The sequence below is a fragment of the Trichosurus vulpecula genome, chromosome 7 (genome assembly GCF_011100635.1).
Source record: "Trichosurus vulpecula isolate mTriVul1 chromosome 7, mTriVul1.pri, whole genome shotgun sequence".
Lineage (NCBI taxonomy): Eukaryota > Metazoa > Chordata > Mammalia > Diprotodontia > Phalangeridae > Trichosurus > Trichosurus vulpecula.
Genome location: NC_050579.1, coordinates 273,841,808 through 273,856,496, shown reverse-complemented (window position 1 = coordinate 273,856,496; position 14,689 = coordinate 273,841,808). Strand labels below are relative to the sequence as shown.

The 14,689-nt window shown below is 38.1% G+C and overlaps 1 protein-coding gene across 2 annotated transcripts in view; it reads left to right on the top strand.

Moving 5' to 3' along the window:
* SRPK1 (SRSF protein kinase 1) overlaps nucleotides 1–14,689 on the top strand; it is a 95,641-nt gene that overhangs the window by 60,706 nt on the left and 20,246 nt on the right. The window contains exons 7-13 of one of the 2 annotated variants that reach the window (XM_036766817.1): nucleotides 861–967; nucleotides 2,803–2,968; nucleotides 4,073–4,098; nucleotides 4,447–4,660; nucleotides 5,256–5,690; nucleotides 6,166–6,266; nucleotides 8,885–8,992. In XM_036766817.1, the coding sequence (XP_036622712.1) occupies nucleotides 861–967; nucleotides 2,803–2,968; nucleotides 4,073–4,098; nucleotides 4,447–4,660; nucleotides 5,256–5,690; nucleotides 6,166–6,266; nucleotides 8,885–8,992 (1,157 nt within the window). Of the gene's footprint in view, nucleotides 1–860; nucleotides 968–2,802; nucleotides 2,969–4,072; nucleotides 4,099–4,446; nucleotides 4,661–5,255; nucleotides 5,700–6,165; nucleotides 6,267–8,884; nucleotides 8,993–14,689 lie in introns of both variants that reach the window. The other variant, XM_036766816.1, reaches the window with a different exon arrangement.

Below are 14,689 nucleotides of genomic sequence, written 5' to 3'. Positions count from 1 at the left end.
AAGAGTTATGAAGATCTGTAGATGGAGCTTCGCCATCTTAAAAAAAAAACATGCTGAATTCTTGGACTAATTAGGGAAGATGTAAGTAAAATGGTAGAAGTATTCAGAATTTTATATTTAAAAATAACTATGCCTATTATTTCATTTTAAATTAAGCAAATAAAGATTCTTTTACAAGCTGCTAAAATAAATATAGAACATAACTTCATTTGGAAGTGTGCTCGCAGACAGCCATAAGCCTGTTAGATTTTGAGTTTGACTTCAAGGGAGGAATTGAGTCCTTCAGTGATATTTACTTACCATTAATCATAGCCACAGATCTGCAGTTGTCTGCACCCTCATTTTCTCTTTCTCCTGTCTGCCTCAGTTTGTCCTTCTCCCATTATCCATCTCTTTCTTCAGTACCCATCTCTGCTTGTCTTTCTGCTATCTTTACTTAAGACTATATGCCAGATAATGTTTCTTTTTCCTCATCTACTACCCTTCTGTCTTGCCCTCTGATGTCCCTCCGTTTATTCTGTCTCATCAGCACTTTTTCCTTAATTATGTAATGTTTTGGACTTTGCTTCTCCCCTTAAAAGTTAAGTGTAGCAACAGTACGCTTTAATAGCTTAATCATGTGTTTGTTGTGGTTTTTCTTGGAGGCCTAGATAGTGTTAATATTAGCTAACTGATTTCACCATTGGCTACTATTTAGTCTTTAGGGTATCAGTAGATCAAGCATTTTCTGAATTACACCTACTATGTGCCTAAATGGAAAATGCATTTAATTTTTCCTCCACATTTCTGTGATCAGTGTGCTTTCTATCTCTTGGTGTACCAGTATGCCTCTTCTTTTACATCCTTAATCAGCTCACAAGATATCTGTATGGTATTTGAAGTTTTGGGCCATCACCTGCTCAAGTGGATTATCAAGTCAAATTATCAGGGACTTCCACTTCCATGTGTCAAAAAAATCATCCAACAGGTGTGTATTCTGGTCTTGGTCCTTTTGCCATGGTCATCTTCTCTGGTGTATATTTGGATGCAAACGGGTTGATTTTGCATCATCTCATGCAAAGTTGATTGTCGAAGAAGAGTTAAGAGGAGAGGCTCATCATCTCCCCTCCCCCCACACATATACCTGCACACCTACATCCACACAAAACTTTGCGAAGGTGATAAACTAGGTATGGAACACAATATATGATGTAGGATTGTTTTGATAATTGAGCTAATGATGTTACACTTTTTTTTCCTTCTTTAATATAAACGATAGCCCTCTGAAGTGGAATAGGGGAGGGATGTATTGGAAAGTGTGGTTGATGAAGAAAACAAAAGATAGCAAAATTTTATTTTAAAAGTTAATTACAACATTCTAGGATAATAGATTTCAGAGTGGGAAAGGACCTTAAAGATCGTCTAAACCAGGGATTCTTCACCTGAGGTCCATGGACCTCCTAGGAGGGGAGATGTCAAGGGGTCTGTGAACTTGCACAGGGAAAAATGACATCTTTATTTGCACTAATTTAGCATTTCTTATGATTATGAAACTAGGCAACAAACGTTCTTAGAAGGGAAGGGCTAAGAATTCCTGATCTAATCCAACTCATAGCCATACATTTTTACAAATTAAGAAGCTATGATTTCTTTGAGGTCATTTGCCCAAAGCAAACAGGTAGTATGCAACAGAGCAGGGAAGATACATAGGCCTCTCGATTCCAAAACAGATATTCTTTACGTGCAAAGCCAGCGCTTGTGAAACATGTTATTGAGTCAAGTTTCTAATTTGTCCACTTTAAAATAGATATAGTTTATTAGGTACCTTACAAATTTATCCTGTGTATAAAGCTTTTGAATAACAGAGAAAAGGTTTTTTACTGTTACTTTTAGGAATTAGAGGGTGTTCCTTTTCAGAAAATGACAATTTCTTTCATAGAAAATAATGAACATGTTCATCATATTTTCCCGAAATGTTTGTGTAGTAAATAATTGTGACTATTAATTACTGAAACACCCCTACATTTAAAAAAAATTTACTGATGCATTTTGTTTTGGCACAGAAAACACACCTAAGCTAAGTACATGCCACAGTATATTCCACTCAAAACAGTATGTCAGTTGTTAATAGGAGAGTCACATACTTCGATGATGAATGGATGGTGCCAACCTTCCGTTGCTGTGATTTGAGCTTCATTCTTTCTTAGTATAAGAAGATTGAAGAACATTATGGATATTCATTGAATTTTTTAGTATCCTGGCCATTTAAAAATCCCACACAGAGAATTTTACATTCATGGGAAACTAAAATGCCCAAAGATTAGAATGCATCGTGAAGAGGGGCTATAGTGGAGTGTAGCACTAGGAAATAAAAAGACCTCTGTTCTTGTCTTGGCTTGGTTGCTGCTTAGTTGTGCTACCTTGAATCAATTGCTTCACTCCTCGAAACCTCAGCTTCCTTTGTAAGATGAAAGGGTGGGATTAGATTGGGTCTAAAATTCTGTAACTTCAGCCATTGGCAGTTCTGGGAAACAAATCTGTATCCTCTGGTGCCCCTTCTGATTTGTACAACTAAAATGAAGGACAACTATCACATATGGGTTCACATGCCCTGTCGCCCCTGAAATAACGTTGCCAAACAAAACGCGTTTGGAGAACTTGGGAAAAGTTCTTTGCCCCCAAATTCTTGTCATTATTACTGTAGTAATACCGAACTTTTCTTTTGAACCCATAATTTTATCCTTTGTAGCTGGAAATAATTTCTTGCACCACCATTTAATTCCCGTGGCTCTTTACAAAACTTCTATTCCTCCTTAATCTCAGGTTCTGCAGGGACTGGATTATCTACATACCAAGTGCCGTATTATCCACACTGACATCAAACCAGAAAACATCCTTCTTTCTGTAAACGAGCAATATATCCGAAGGCTGGCTGCGGAAGCAACAGAATGGCAGAGATCTGGAGCACCCCCACCTTCTGGCTCTGCAGGTTGTCTTTCTGTTTTTGGGATCTGCCTCTAGTAAGAGTTTACAGCATAAAGTCTGGTAGAGCATTCAAAGTCTTCTTCCCATCCTTTTACAATGTAGAACGTTCTGAAACCCATTTAAATTACAACAAAGTACCCTTCCCTACGAGAAACTAAAAAAAGGGAGAGGGGGCAATTTTTAGCAGACTGTTTCCTAGAAAAATTCTCATAAATAAGCTTTAAAATACCCAAGCGGATTTCTTAGGATTGTTCTAAGAAGTTTCAATTCTCTTATGATCTGATGTTATGTTAAATCTTGCTTTGTTTGCATCTTATCTTACTCTACAGTGTTTTAAATTCTTAAGTAATTGAGAGTTATGTGTAGCACTTGAGGTTTGTGGCTGCTGATTGTTGAAAATAAATAAATTTCAAGGAACTTCATTCATCTTCAAGTTGAAGCTTGCTCCTTAGCCTTAGGTTGAATGGACTTAACCTGGCAAACCTTTTGCCTAAGTGAGATTACTGTTTCCTGATTAAGCCCAACTAATGTATGCAAACACATCCAGTCCTGCCAGTTAATGTACTGTCTTTTGGGTTTTCCAGTAGTTTGTGATCTAACCATTAGAATTGTTTTCATCAGCAGCTCTTTTATCATAGGTCACAGATGTATTCAATGGAGACACTACCTGCATTTTGTACTTTTTAAGTATAGGTTTTACTATAGTATTTTAGCCTACTCTCATTTTATGTTGGCAGCTAAATGGTGTCGGAGGGCTTCCTAACCCTCATTTTTCCTTAGCTAGTGTTTCTTTCCTTCTTTCTTTTTTCCCTGTTTTTTCTCTTTTCCTTCCATTTCTTTTCTCTCTACCTCAACCCAGGAAAAATTTGTATTTTTTTAAAACGTCAAGAAAAATAAGAGTAATATGCAGTGTTTGATAGATACAGTAATACAGCATGTGCACAGGCAGCTTCTGTTCGTTTTATTTATATTTAACAGATTCTTTTTGAAATACGTACTCTGTCATTTCTTTCTCAAATATGTAATAGCCGTTTCTGGTGCATGGGGGTTTTTTGGTTCATGATACTAATGTACTTACTTGATTTTATTTTTGTTTTTTGTTTTTCAGTCAGTACTGCTCCCCAACCTAAACCAGTGAGTATGATGTATTTATATATTTATTTAGTTTATGGTCATGGAACTTTTTCTCTGGGGTAATAGTTTGGTTGTATTCTAACCATTCAGAATTTTCTGTCCTCTTGCATGGCTCCTTTTGCTGCCTCACGTGCAATTTGTGTTGCTATGGTCCATTCTCAAGGCCAAGATTTGTACTCATTCAGGGCACCATTCTTTAAAGTGGATGATGAAGCCATATTGAGAAATGCCTTGTTGGAGAAAGTGAAGTGAGAATTAAGATTCAAGACTAAAATGAACAGATCACTGTGTAATGGTAATGGGTTAGTCATTACCTTAGAGCATTTTCTTTCTGTAATCTCACTACAGGCAGACAAAATGTCCAAGAATAAGAAGAAGAAATTGAAGAAGAAGCAGAAACGCCAAGCTGAGTTACTGGAGAAACGAATGCAAGAAATAGAGGAAATGGAAAAAGAGTCAAGTCCTGGACAGAAAGAGCCAGAAAAGCAGGAAGACACTGAGAGCCCTGTTGAGAGAGTCTTGATAGAGAACACTCCAAGCAAAGAAGCCCAAGAAAAACTTGGTATGATCCAGTATTTACAAAAATAGTGTTGTAACATCAAGATGATTTCTCATTATATTGTTGGGTGGTTCTGGCAATTTCCAGATGCTGAATTTGTGGCTGTATAGTAAGTAAGTCTAGGGTGGTGGTACTCAAGCATTTGGGTCTCTCGACCAAAGAACTTTTGTCTATGGGTTATGTTTGTCAATAACTGCTATATTAGAAATTAAAACATCTTGTATCATTATGAAAATAATTTTGACCTTGTAGACCCCCTGAAAGATTCCAAGGGACCTCTTGACCATATTTTGAGAACAGCTAGTGGCCAGCACTTCTTAAACTGTTGGTCACGCCCCCATATGGGATTGCAACCCACAGTTGCACAGAAGCACTGAAGGAGTTGCGAGTGAAAAAGTTTGAAGAAGCCCTCATCTGTGTTGTCAATTGGTATGGATGATGATGACCCTTTCTCTTTAAGGAAGAGAATTTTAAAGATCACTCGGGTTTTCTTATCAGGCTATAGGCATTATAAATGTGGGTTTTTTTAACGTTCTTGTTTCTTATTGTAATTTTCTCTTCTGTTCTTCCTTTTTTGTGTTTGTGGTGTGTTTCCTAGAAGAGGAAAGTGTCATTGCCCATGAACAGACGCTTTTAATGGAAGGCAATACTGAGAATATTTCATCAGAAATCAATTGCAATGGAGTGATTGAAATAACTAATTATATTGAATGCAATAATGAAGAGTCAGTGAGGCTTAAGGAAGATCATCATAATGCCAATGATTGTGATGCCCAACCTTTGAAAGGGGAAGAAGATAGCTTCCCAAGCTCCCAAAATGGCAAGAGCAGTACATCTCAAGAAATAACAGACTCTTGTACAGCTTTCAATTCTGGGGCATCAGAAACCATGCTGTATCAGCCGTCTTCAAGTGATGGTCACTCAGTAGAGCAATCATTCAGTGAGCAGGAGATCAGCCAGCTGCAAGAGAGCATCCGGGCAGAACTACCCTCCGAAGATGAAAACGAAAATAATGGACCATTGGATAACAAAGGTACCCAAGGTAGCCCAAAGAGTGTAAAAACACTTTTTTTTCCTTTAACGACAACATTTGTTGTTCCTGCTGGAGCTGAAGCATAACCACCTGTGCTGTCTCCCAGAGGTGAACACAGACGTTGCAGAGCCAGTTGCAGTGTGTAAGCAGCCAGCTATCAATTTCAGGGGTTTTCACCTTCCACCAGCATGATCTCTGAAGGGGGCTACAGAGATGGGATGTTTTTTCATTGATGGTGAAATGTGTCACTTGCCATTCAGGGAAAACTAGAACCCATTGAATACTTGGTGGGTATAGTGGTTGCTTCCAAGGTGAAGGTGTTGAGTTCAGGATTCAGAGGAGTTCCAGTTCGATGCTCTCCATGTATTAGATATCCTAGTTATCAATCAGGAGGTGTGTTTGTTGTCTCGGTGAGAATTATGTGACAGATGGTATTGTTTCTAGGCTGATGTTAACTTGTACGTATTGTCTTCAGGAAAATCTTCTGCTGGGAACTTTCTTCTTAATCCCCTTGAGCCCAAAAATGCAGAAAAACTCAAAGTGAAGATTGCTGATCTCGGGAATGCGTGCTGGGTGGTGAGTTAAATGTGCTGCCTCCTGATAACCTTCTTGTCTTCTCTAGGAAGATGACGAGCTCCAGTTCCCTCTCTCCAACCACCTGTGAGATGCACACTCAAAATGGAGCTCATCTCTTCCCCTCAGACTATTTCTCTTCTTTGACTGTCTCATTTCTGTCTGGGGGAGGGGGGATACCGTGCTGTTGACCTAGACTGACCACCTCTCTACTCTCATTGCTCCTCCATATCCAGTCTGCTGCTGAAGCTAGTAAATGATGCTTTGATGACTCCCCCATGTCCATCCCCCTTTTCTCCGCTCATACCACAGCTGCACTGTGTGGGCCCGCCTCGCTTCTTTTGTGAACTAGCCTTCTCAGTGGTGCGTCTCTCTGTAGCCAGCCTCTCTCCAGTCCAGTGTCCAGACAACTGCTAAACAGTGATTCCTAAGCACGGGTTCTAGCAACTTCCAGAATTAAATCCTTTCACACTGTTATCTCCAGCCCATTCTATTTCCACCCTATCTTTCCAGAAATATTACTTATCTTTACTTCCTCTAAGTTCCAGGCAAATAAGCATCTTTGCTGTTTTTTCTCTGTGTGTATTTTGTCTCCTTTCTTTGACCCACAATGGTCCCCCCTCTTAGAATCACTAGCTCCCTTCAAGGTTCAGCTTAGGTACCCACAGCCTCCTACAAGAGGCTTTCCTTCCCCGGCCCCCCCCCCCCCCCACCAAAAGTTACTTTGTACTTATTTTTATCTATTGTATATAGTTTGTATTTACTTACCTGTGTTCATACCCTAACCCTTCCTGCGACCGTAGAACGCAGGCTCTTTGAGGGCATGGCCCATGTTTTATCTTTCCATCTCTGGCCCCTAGCACAGGGCCTAGCACACACTCTTCGTGCTTAACAAATTCTTTTGAAGTTGATTTGAGGATGTTTTGAGTCTGACTATCAGTGACAGAACTTTTGGAGAATTAGTCACTTGTGCACTGCCTTTCCCATTTCGTGTGTAAGTCACAAGACAATTGATTTTAATAGTGTTGCTTGCAGTTTGCCATAATAACCTTAGTACAGAGGCATTTAAGAGGTTTAAATGCCTACTATGGGCAGTGCTGTAACATGGTGAAGGAAGAGCTTAGAAATCAGATTATCAAATCTTGATAACTTGTTTTTAAAAATATAATGTAAAACTTACTTAAGCCTAGCCCACTGCTCTTACATACTTGAAGTGTACATCTTCTGTTGATAATTTTAGTAATCATCTTCATGGCCATCATGCCCAGACCTTCATCTTGAGCTCTCATCTCCAGTCCCACATCAGCTAGTGTACCTCTTGTTATGTGTTCTACCATCACTTCAAACTCAGTATGTCAGAGACTGCAGTGATCATTTACCCCTAAAGACCAGCTATTCCCAGCCATTGTCTTAGTGATTCCCGCATTCTCATAGCCTCCTGGGGTCACAGATTCTGATACCTTGCTGCCTCAGACTTGTTCTAGATTCATTGCTCTCCTTGGTACCCATATTCAGGAATTTACCAGGTTGCACCCAGTGGATTGTCAGATCTAACCAATTTCATCTCTCAGATTTGATTTGATTTGATTTGATGGTGATTCTTTGATCTGTGATTCTTTGCTCACTTCTTTAGTTCAACTCTTTATCATCACACCTGAAAAGTCTTTCTAGCTAGCATTCCTGTCAACATAGCTGCCATGTTAAACTTGCCCATAACACCATCTTCATTGAACAATAGTCGAGATACCTCTTTATCAGCTGTGAGATCAGATTGAAAGTCCACAGCTTGGTATTTGGTTTCCTTCATCTTATCTCTCTCTGTTTCTCTCTCTCTTTCTGTTTGTCTGGCTCTCTCTCTCCCTCGCCCCCTTTCCCTCTCTCCAGGATGAGCCCTTCTTGATCGTGCCTTCAGATCTTTACTCATTGTCTACTTGGCAGCTTTTCTCAGCACGTCTTAATATCCTATACCTCCTTTAAGACTCAGGACAAGACTGTCTTCCTACATAAGTGCTTTCCCCTCACTTGGACTCACAGTGATTCAATCCTTATTTTAATTTCTTCTGCACTTGTGTGTCTATTAGCATTTTATCACCGTTGATTTCAATAATATTTTAAGATTGCAGGTTTTCATGTGTCATGCATTTGAGGAATCTATACAAATTGTCAACCTTTTTTTTTTTTTTAACTATTCTGGGACATATTTAGTTTTCTTAAAAAAAAAAAAGCAGCATGTTTATTCCAGACTGTTTAATCTAAATTTGTATATTTTTAAAGGAAAATTCTGCTTAGAACTAATAAAACCAACATGCTGATTTAAGAAATGAGAGTAGATAGCATGATACAGTGGGAAGAACCCTGGAATTGGAGTTAGAGGATCTAGGTTCATCTCCCAGCTCTTCTGCTTGTTAGCTGTGTGTAATTAAGCAAGATCTTTAACATTTTAGGGGCTCGAATTTCTCATGCTTAAAGTGATGTACTTTGCAGTTACTCCCAGCTTATGCTTGTGTTAAACTTTATTGGAAAAGTTTTAAAAGCTCCCATTATGTGATCCACATGACATTGTCTAAGGATTAAATATATTTTAATGTACTTTTACCCCTGTTTGCTTTATTTTACCTCAGCACAAACATTTCACTGAAGATATTCAGACAAGGCAGTATCGATCCCTGGAAGTACTAATTGGATCTGGTTATAATACTCCTGCTGACATTTGGAGCACAGCATGTATGGTAAGTTTCGCCATTCCTGTTTGACTATATGTTTTGCCCTAGAATGACAGAGAAATCGATTAAAATAAGGATATGGTGGTTTTTTGACGTAGCTGCCGATATTGAAAATCCAGCATCTAGTCATTTAGGTTTGGATCTAAAAGCTATATCAGGAACATCTGGTGTGTGCCATTCACTGCCTTCCAAGTTCCCATTGAGATGAAAGAACCAAATAAACTTCAGCTGATGAAGCAGTTGCTGGGTGGGAGAGGTGATTGCAAGATTTGGTTCAGATGCCTTTATGTGCTCTCTACCTCCAACTCCGTGTTCTAAAAACCCTTGCAAAACAGTTTGCACCTTCCTGAACTGCCTACCAGAAATACAGTAAGGGTTCTTGGTAAGGCTTCATCAGTGAGTATTTATTTTTAAGAGCCACAGCGCTTATGGTCAGCCCTCAGGAGTATTTAATTGCTTGGCTATAATTATTAGTCAGTTTTTAAAGTGACGCTGACAGGTATTGAGTTTTTAAGAATGGTAATTAGGCTTTAGGATGTGACATGATGGTAGAAAGATATTCTTTCAAAGCGTTTCCATGAGAATTCTTTTTGTAGGAAGACACAAAGAAGAATGGTAAATAATAGTAGAATTTTTAAATGTTTGCAAATTCTGCCAAGTTATTAGTGGTGATATGAATTATTTATTTCATCAAAGGTGTGAGAGGTATTGCATCCAACCATCTTGGTCATTTTGGGAAATTTTTGAATTTTCAGAATTGTGCTGCTAGAGCAGAAAAAAACCAAAAAGAATCTTTCCTCTCTCTCTTCACTTGTCTTTCTTGGTAGCCCTACAAAGAAGCTCCTCCCCTCTAGTTTGCTCCCTTCTACCCAGAGGAAATAAAACTTGGGAGATCTGAGCTTTCCAGAAGATAGAGAGAATACCACTCCCACCTCAACCTGATCAGTCAGGCTATTCTTACTTATGTTCTGACTTCACTCCCCTCACTCTCTAATCTTGACCCTATAGTTCAGCAGTTCAACTCTACACGACATTCTTGAATCCTTTGTTCCCTTTGTTCATCCCTAGCCAACTGGTAGCACTGATTACTCCATTATCTGACGCGTCCACTCCTGCTCCTGTGCTTCTAAATAGAGATAAAGTAAATCACACAACTGTGCTGAGTTGGGTACACTATAAATCCATGTAATCCGACTTCAGCTGGGCCTTCAATACTGTCTGTTCATCAAGGCTGTCGATCCTTTTCTTTCCTAATTGATTCCTTACCTCACTCCCCACAAAAGCTGTTTTCAGATCTTCCCTTCTCAAACCTCCCACCTCTTGCCTTTTACTGAGGAAAATTCAACGTGAGAGCCCTTATCTTTGTCTCAAAACCCCCTATCGTCTTCTGCTTTCTCCTCCTTGGTCCTAGTCTCTAACAAAGATGTGACCCTTCTCCTCAATAGTACTATACTACCCCGTCTATATACGTCCATGTTTCAAATCCTGCTTCTAAAAGCTAGCAGCATGGCCGTGGGCAAAGCAGTTCCTCTCAGAGTCTTAACATACCTCTGATTGTTAGGGGCATTTTTCCTTGTATTATCCTTAAACCTGGTTCTTTCGATTCTTTTTTAAAATTCGTTTGATATGCTTCTGCCCACTCCTTTGAGGTGAAAGTGTTTCAAATATTTGAAGTCAGCCGTGTTATATTTTAATCTTTTCTAGGCTGAGTACCTCTGAGTCTTTCCATGAACTCTTGGTTTCGGGGGCTCTTCAACACTCTGATCGCCATCTTTTGGACATATTCAAGCTTATCAGTGTCTTTCCCAAAATCTGGTGCCTGAGTTAGTACTGAAAAATTTGTGGTTGCCATTCCTCCAGATATGATAGACAAAACAGCTAACAATCTTTAGGATGTATTACTTGAAATACAGTGTCCCTAGACAAGAGGAGTTAGGACTTTATTCTTGTACCTGTTAAATTTTTTTTTTTTACCTTTTTTTTAAAATTTATTTATTTATTTTAGTTTGCCACACACGGTTCTACATAGTTTTGAGTTCCAGATTTTCTCCCCTCCCTCCCCCCTCCCTCCCCAAGACGGCATGGAATCTCATATAACTGTCATGTATAACTTCGCATTGAATTAATTTATGCACTAGTCAAGTTGTGGAGAAAAATTTTGACCAAGGGAATGAATCATGAGAAAGAAGAAACAGAACCAAAAAAAAAAAACCAACCCAAAAACAAAAGAGAAGCAGAAAAGGCGAGCATGTAGTGCGCCTCGATCTGTATTAAAACTTTACAGTTATTTCTCTGGATGAAGATAGCATTCTCCATCGTGAGTCCCCTGGAGTTGTCCTTGCCCCTTAGGTTGCTGAGAAGAGCGCAGTATGTCAGGGTTGGTCCTCACGGAATCCATATATCTGTGGCTGTGCACAACGTTCTCCTGGCTCTGCTCCGCTCACTCAGCATTATGTCATGTAGATTTTTCCAGGTTGTTACGAAGTCTGCATCATCCCCGTTTCTTATGGCACAATAGTATTCCATCACCTTCATATACCACAGCTTGTTCAGCCATTCCCCAATTGATGGGCATCTCTTTGATTTCCAATTCTTGGCTACCACAAAAAGAGCTGCTATAAATATCCTTGTACATATGGGTCCTTTTCCCGCTTGTGTGATTTCTTTGGGATACAACCCTAGAAGTGGTATTGCTGGGTCAAAGGGTATGAACATTTCTATAGCCCTTTGGGCATAGTTCCAAACTGCTCTCCAAAATGACTGGATCAGCTCACATCTCCACCAGCAATGCAACAATGTTCCAATTTCCCCACATCCTTTCCAGCATTTATCATTTTCCTGTTTTGTTATTTTAGCCAATCTGACAGGAGAGATGTGATATCTAAGAGTTGTTTTGATTTGCATTCTCTAATCAGTAGTGATCCAGAGCATTTTTTCATATGCCTATAGATAGCTTTAATTTCTTCCTCTGAAAACTGCCTGTTCATATCCTTTGACCATTTCTCAATTGGGGAATGGCTTGTATTCCTATATATTTGGCTCAGTTCCCTGTATATTTTAGAAATGAGGCCTTTATCAGAGATACTTGTTGCAGAGATTTTCTCCCAATTTTCTGCTTCCCTCCTAATTCTTGTTGCATTGGCTTTTTTTGTACAAAAACATTTCAATTTGACATAATCAAAATTATCCATTTTGCATTTTGTAATGCTCTCTATCTCTTGTTGGGTCATGAATTCTTTTCTTTTCCATAAATCTGATAAGTAAACTATTCCTTGCTTTCCCAAATTACTTATAGTATCAGCTTTTACTCCTAAATCATGAACCCATTTTGACTTTATTTTGGTATATGGTGTAAGATATTGGTCTATGCCCAGTTTTTGCCCTACCATTTTCCAATTTTCCCAACAGTTTTTGTGAAATAGTGAATTATTAGCCCAGAAGCTGGCCTCTTTGGGTTTATCAAAGAGTAGATTGCTAAACTTGTTGACTTCTCCATGTTGTGTACCTATCCTATTCCACTGATCCACAACTCTGTTTCTTAACCAGTACCAGGCAGTTTTGATGACTGCTGCTGTGTAGTACAGTTTAATATCTGGTGTGGCTAAGCCACCTTCTCTAGCATGTCTTTTCATTAATACCCTAGATACTCTAGACCTCTTGTTTTTCCAGATGAATTTTGTTATTATTTTGTCCAGCTCAGTAAAATAATTTTTTGTTAGTTCGATTGGTATGGCACTGAATAGATAGATTAATTTAGGTAAAATTGTCATTTTTATTATATTAGCTCGGCCTAACCATGAGCAACTGATATTTTTCCATTTATTTAGATCTGATTTTATTCGCGTGAAAAGTGTTTCATAGTTATGTTCATATAGGCCCTGGGTTTGTCTTGGCAAATAGACTCCCAAATATTTTATAGTGCCTTCAGTAACTTTGAATGGAATTTCTCTTTCTATCTCTTGCTGTTGGGCTTTTTCAGTAATGTATAGGAATGCTGAGGATTTATGTGGGTTTATTTGATATCCTGCAACTTTGCTAAAGTTGTTTATTATTTCAAGTAGTTTTTTACTTGATTCTCTAGGATTCTCTAGATAAATCATCATATCATCTGCAAAAAGTGATAATTTAGTTTCTTCTTTTCCTATTCTAATTCCTTCAATTTCTTTTTCTTCTCTTATTGCTACAGCTAATGTTTCTAGTACCAAATTGAATAATAGGGGTGATAATGGACATCCTTGTTTCACCCCTGATCTTATTGGGAATGCATCTAGTTTGTCCCCATTACAAATAATGCTTGTCGATGGTTTTAGGTAGATGCTATTTATAATTCTGAGGAAGGTTCCACTTACTCCTATGCTTTCTAGTGTTTTTAATAGGAATGGGTGTTGTACTTTGTCAAAGGCCTTTTCTGCCTCTATTGAGATGATCATATGGTTTCTGCTAGTTTTGTTGTTGATATGGTCAATTATGCTAATAGTTTTCCTAATATTGAACCAGCCTTGCATTCCTGGAATAAATCCTACCTGGTCATAGCGTATTATTCTCGTGATGAGTTTCTGCAATCTTTTTGCTAATATTTTATTTAAAATTTTTGCATCAATATTCATTAGAGAAATGGGTCTATAATTTTCTTTCTCTGTTTTGGCTCTACCTGGTTTGGGTATTAGTACCATATTTGTGTCATAAAAAGAATTTGGTAGGACTCCTTCTTCACCTATTTTCCCAAATAGTCTACAAAGTATTGGAATTAGTTGTTCTTTAAATGTTTGATAGAATTCACATGTAAAACCATCTGGCCCTGGAGATTTTTTCCTAGGGAGTTCATTGATGGCAAGCCCAATTTTTTTTTCTGATATGGGGTTATTAAGAAATTTCACTTCCTTCTCTGTTAGCCTGGGCAGTTTATGTTTTTGTAGATATTCATCCATATCTCTAAGGTTGTCAAATTTATGGGCATACAGTTGGGCAAAATAATTCCTAATTATTGTTTTGATTTCCTCTTCATTAGAGATGACCTCACCCTTTTCATTTTTGATACTGCTAATTTGATTTTCTTCTTTCTTTTTTTTAATCAAATTGGCCAAAGGTTTATCAATTTTATTGGTTTTTTCATAAAACCAGCTCTTTGTTTTATTTATTAATTCAATAGTTTTCTTGGTTTCAATTTTATTAATCTCTCCTTTGATTTTCAGTATTTCTAATTTGGTATTTAATTGGGGGTTTTCAATTTGCTCTTTTTCTAGCTTTTTCAGCTGTATGCCCAGATCATTGATCTCCTCTTTCCCTATTTTATTCATGTAGGCATTTAGGGATATAAAACTTCCCCTAAGAACTGCTTTTGCTGCATCCCATAAGTTTTGGTATGTTGTTTCATTATTGTCATTCTCTTGAATGAAATTATTAATTGTTTCTCTGATTTGTTCTTTGGCCCACTCATTCTTTAGAATTAAATTATTTAGTTTCCAATTAGTTTTTAGCTTATCTTTCCATGGTACTTTATTAAAAATGATTCTTATTGCATTGTGATCTGAAAAGGATGCATTGACTACTTCTGCTTTTCTGCACTGGATTGTGAGGTTTTTATGCCCTAGTACATGGTCAATTTTTGAGTATGTGCCATGTACTTTTGAGAAGAAAGTATATTCCTTTTTATCCCCATTCAGTTTTCTCCAGAGGTCTATCATATGTGCCTTTTCTAAAATT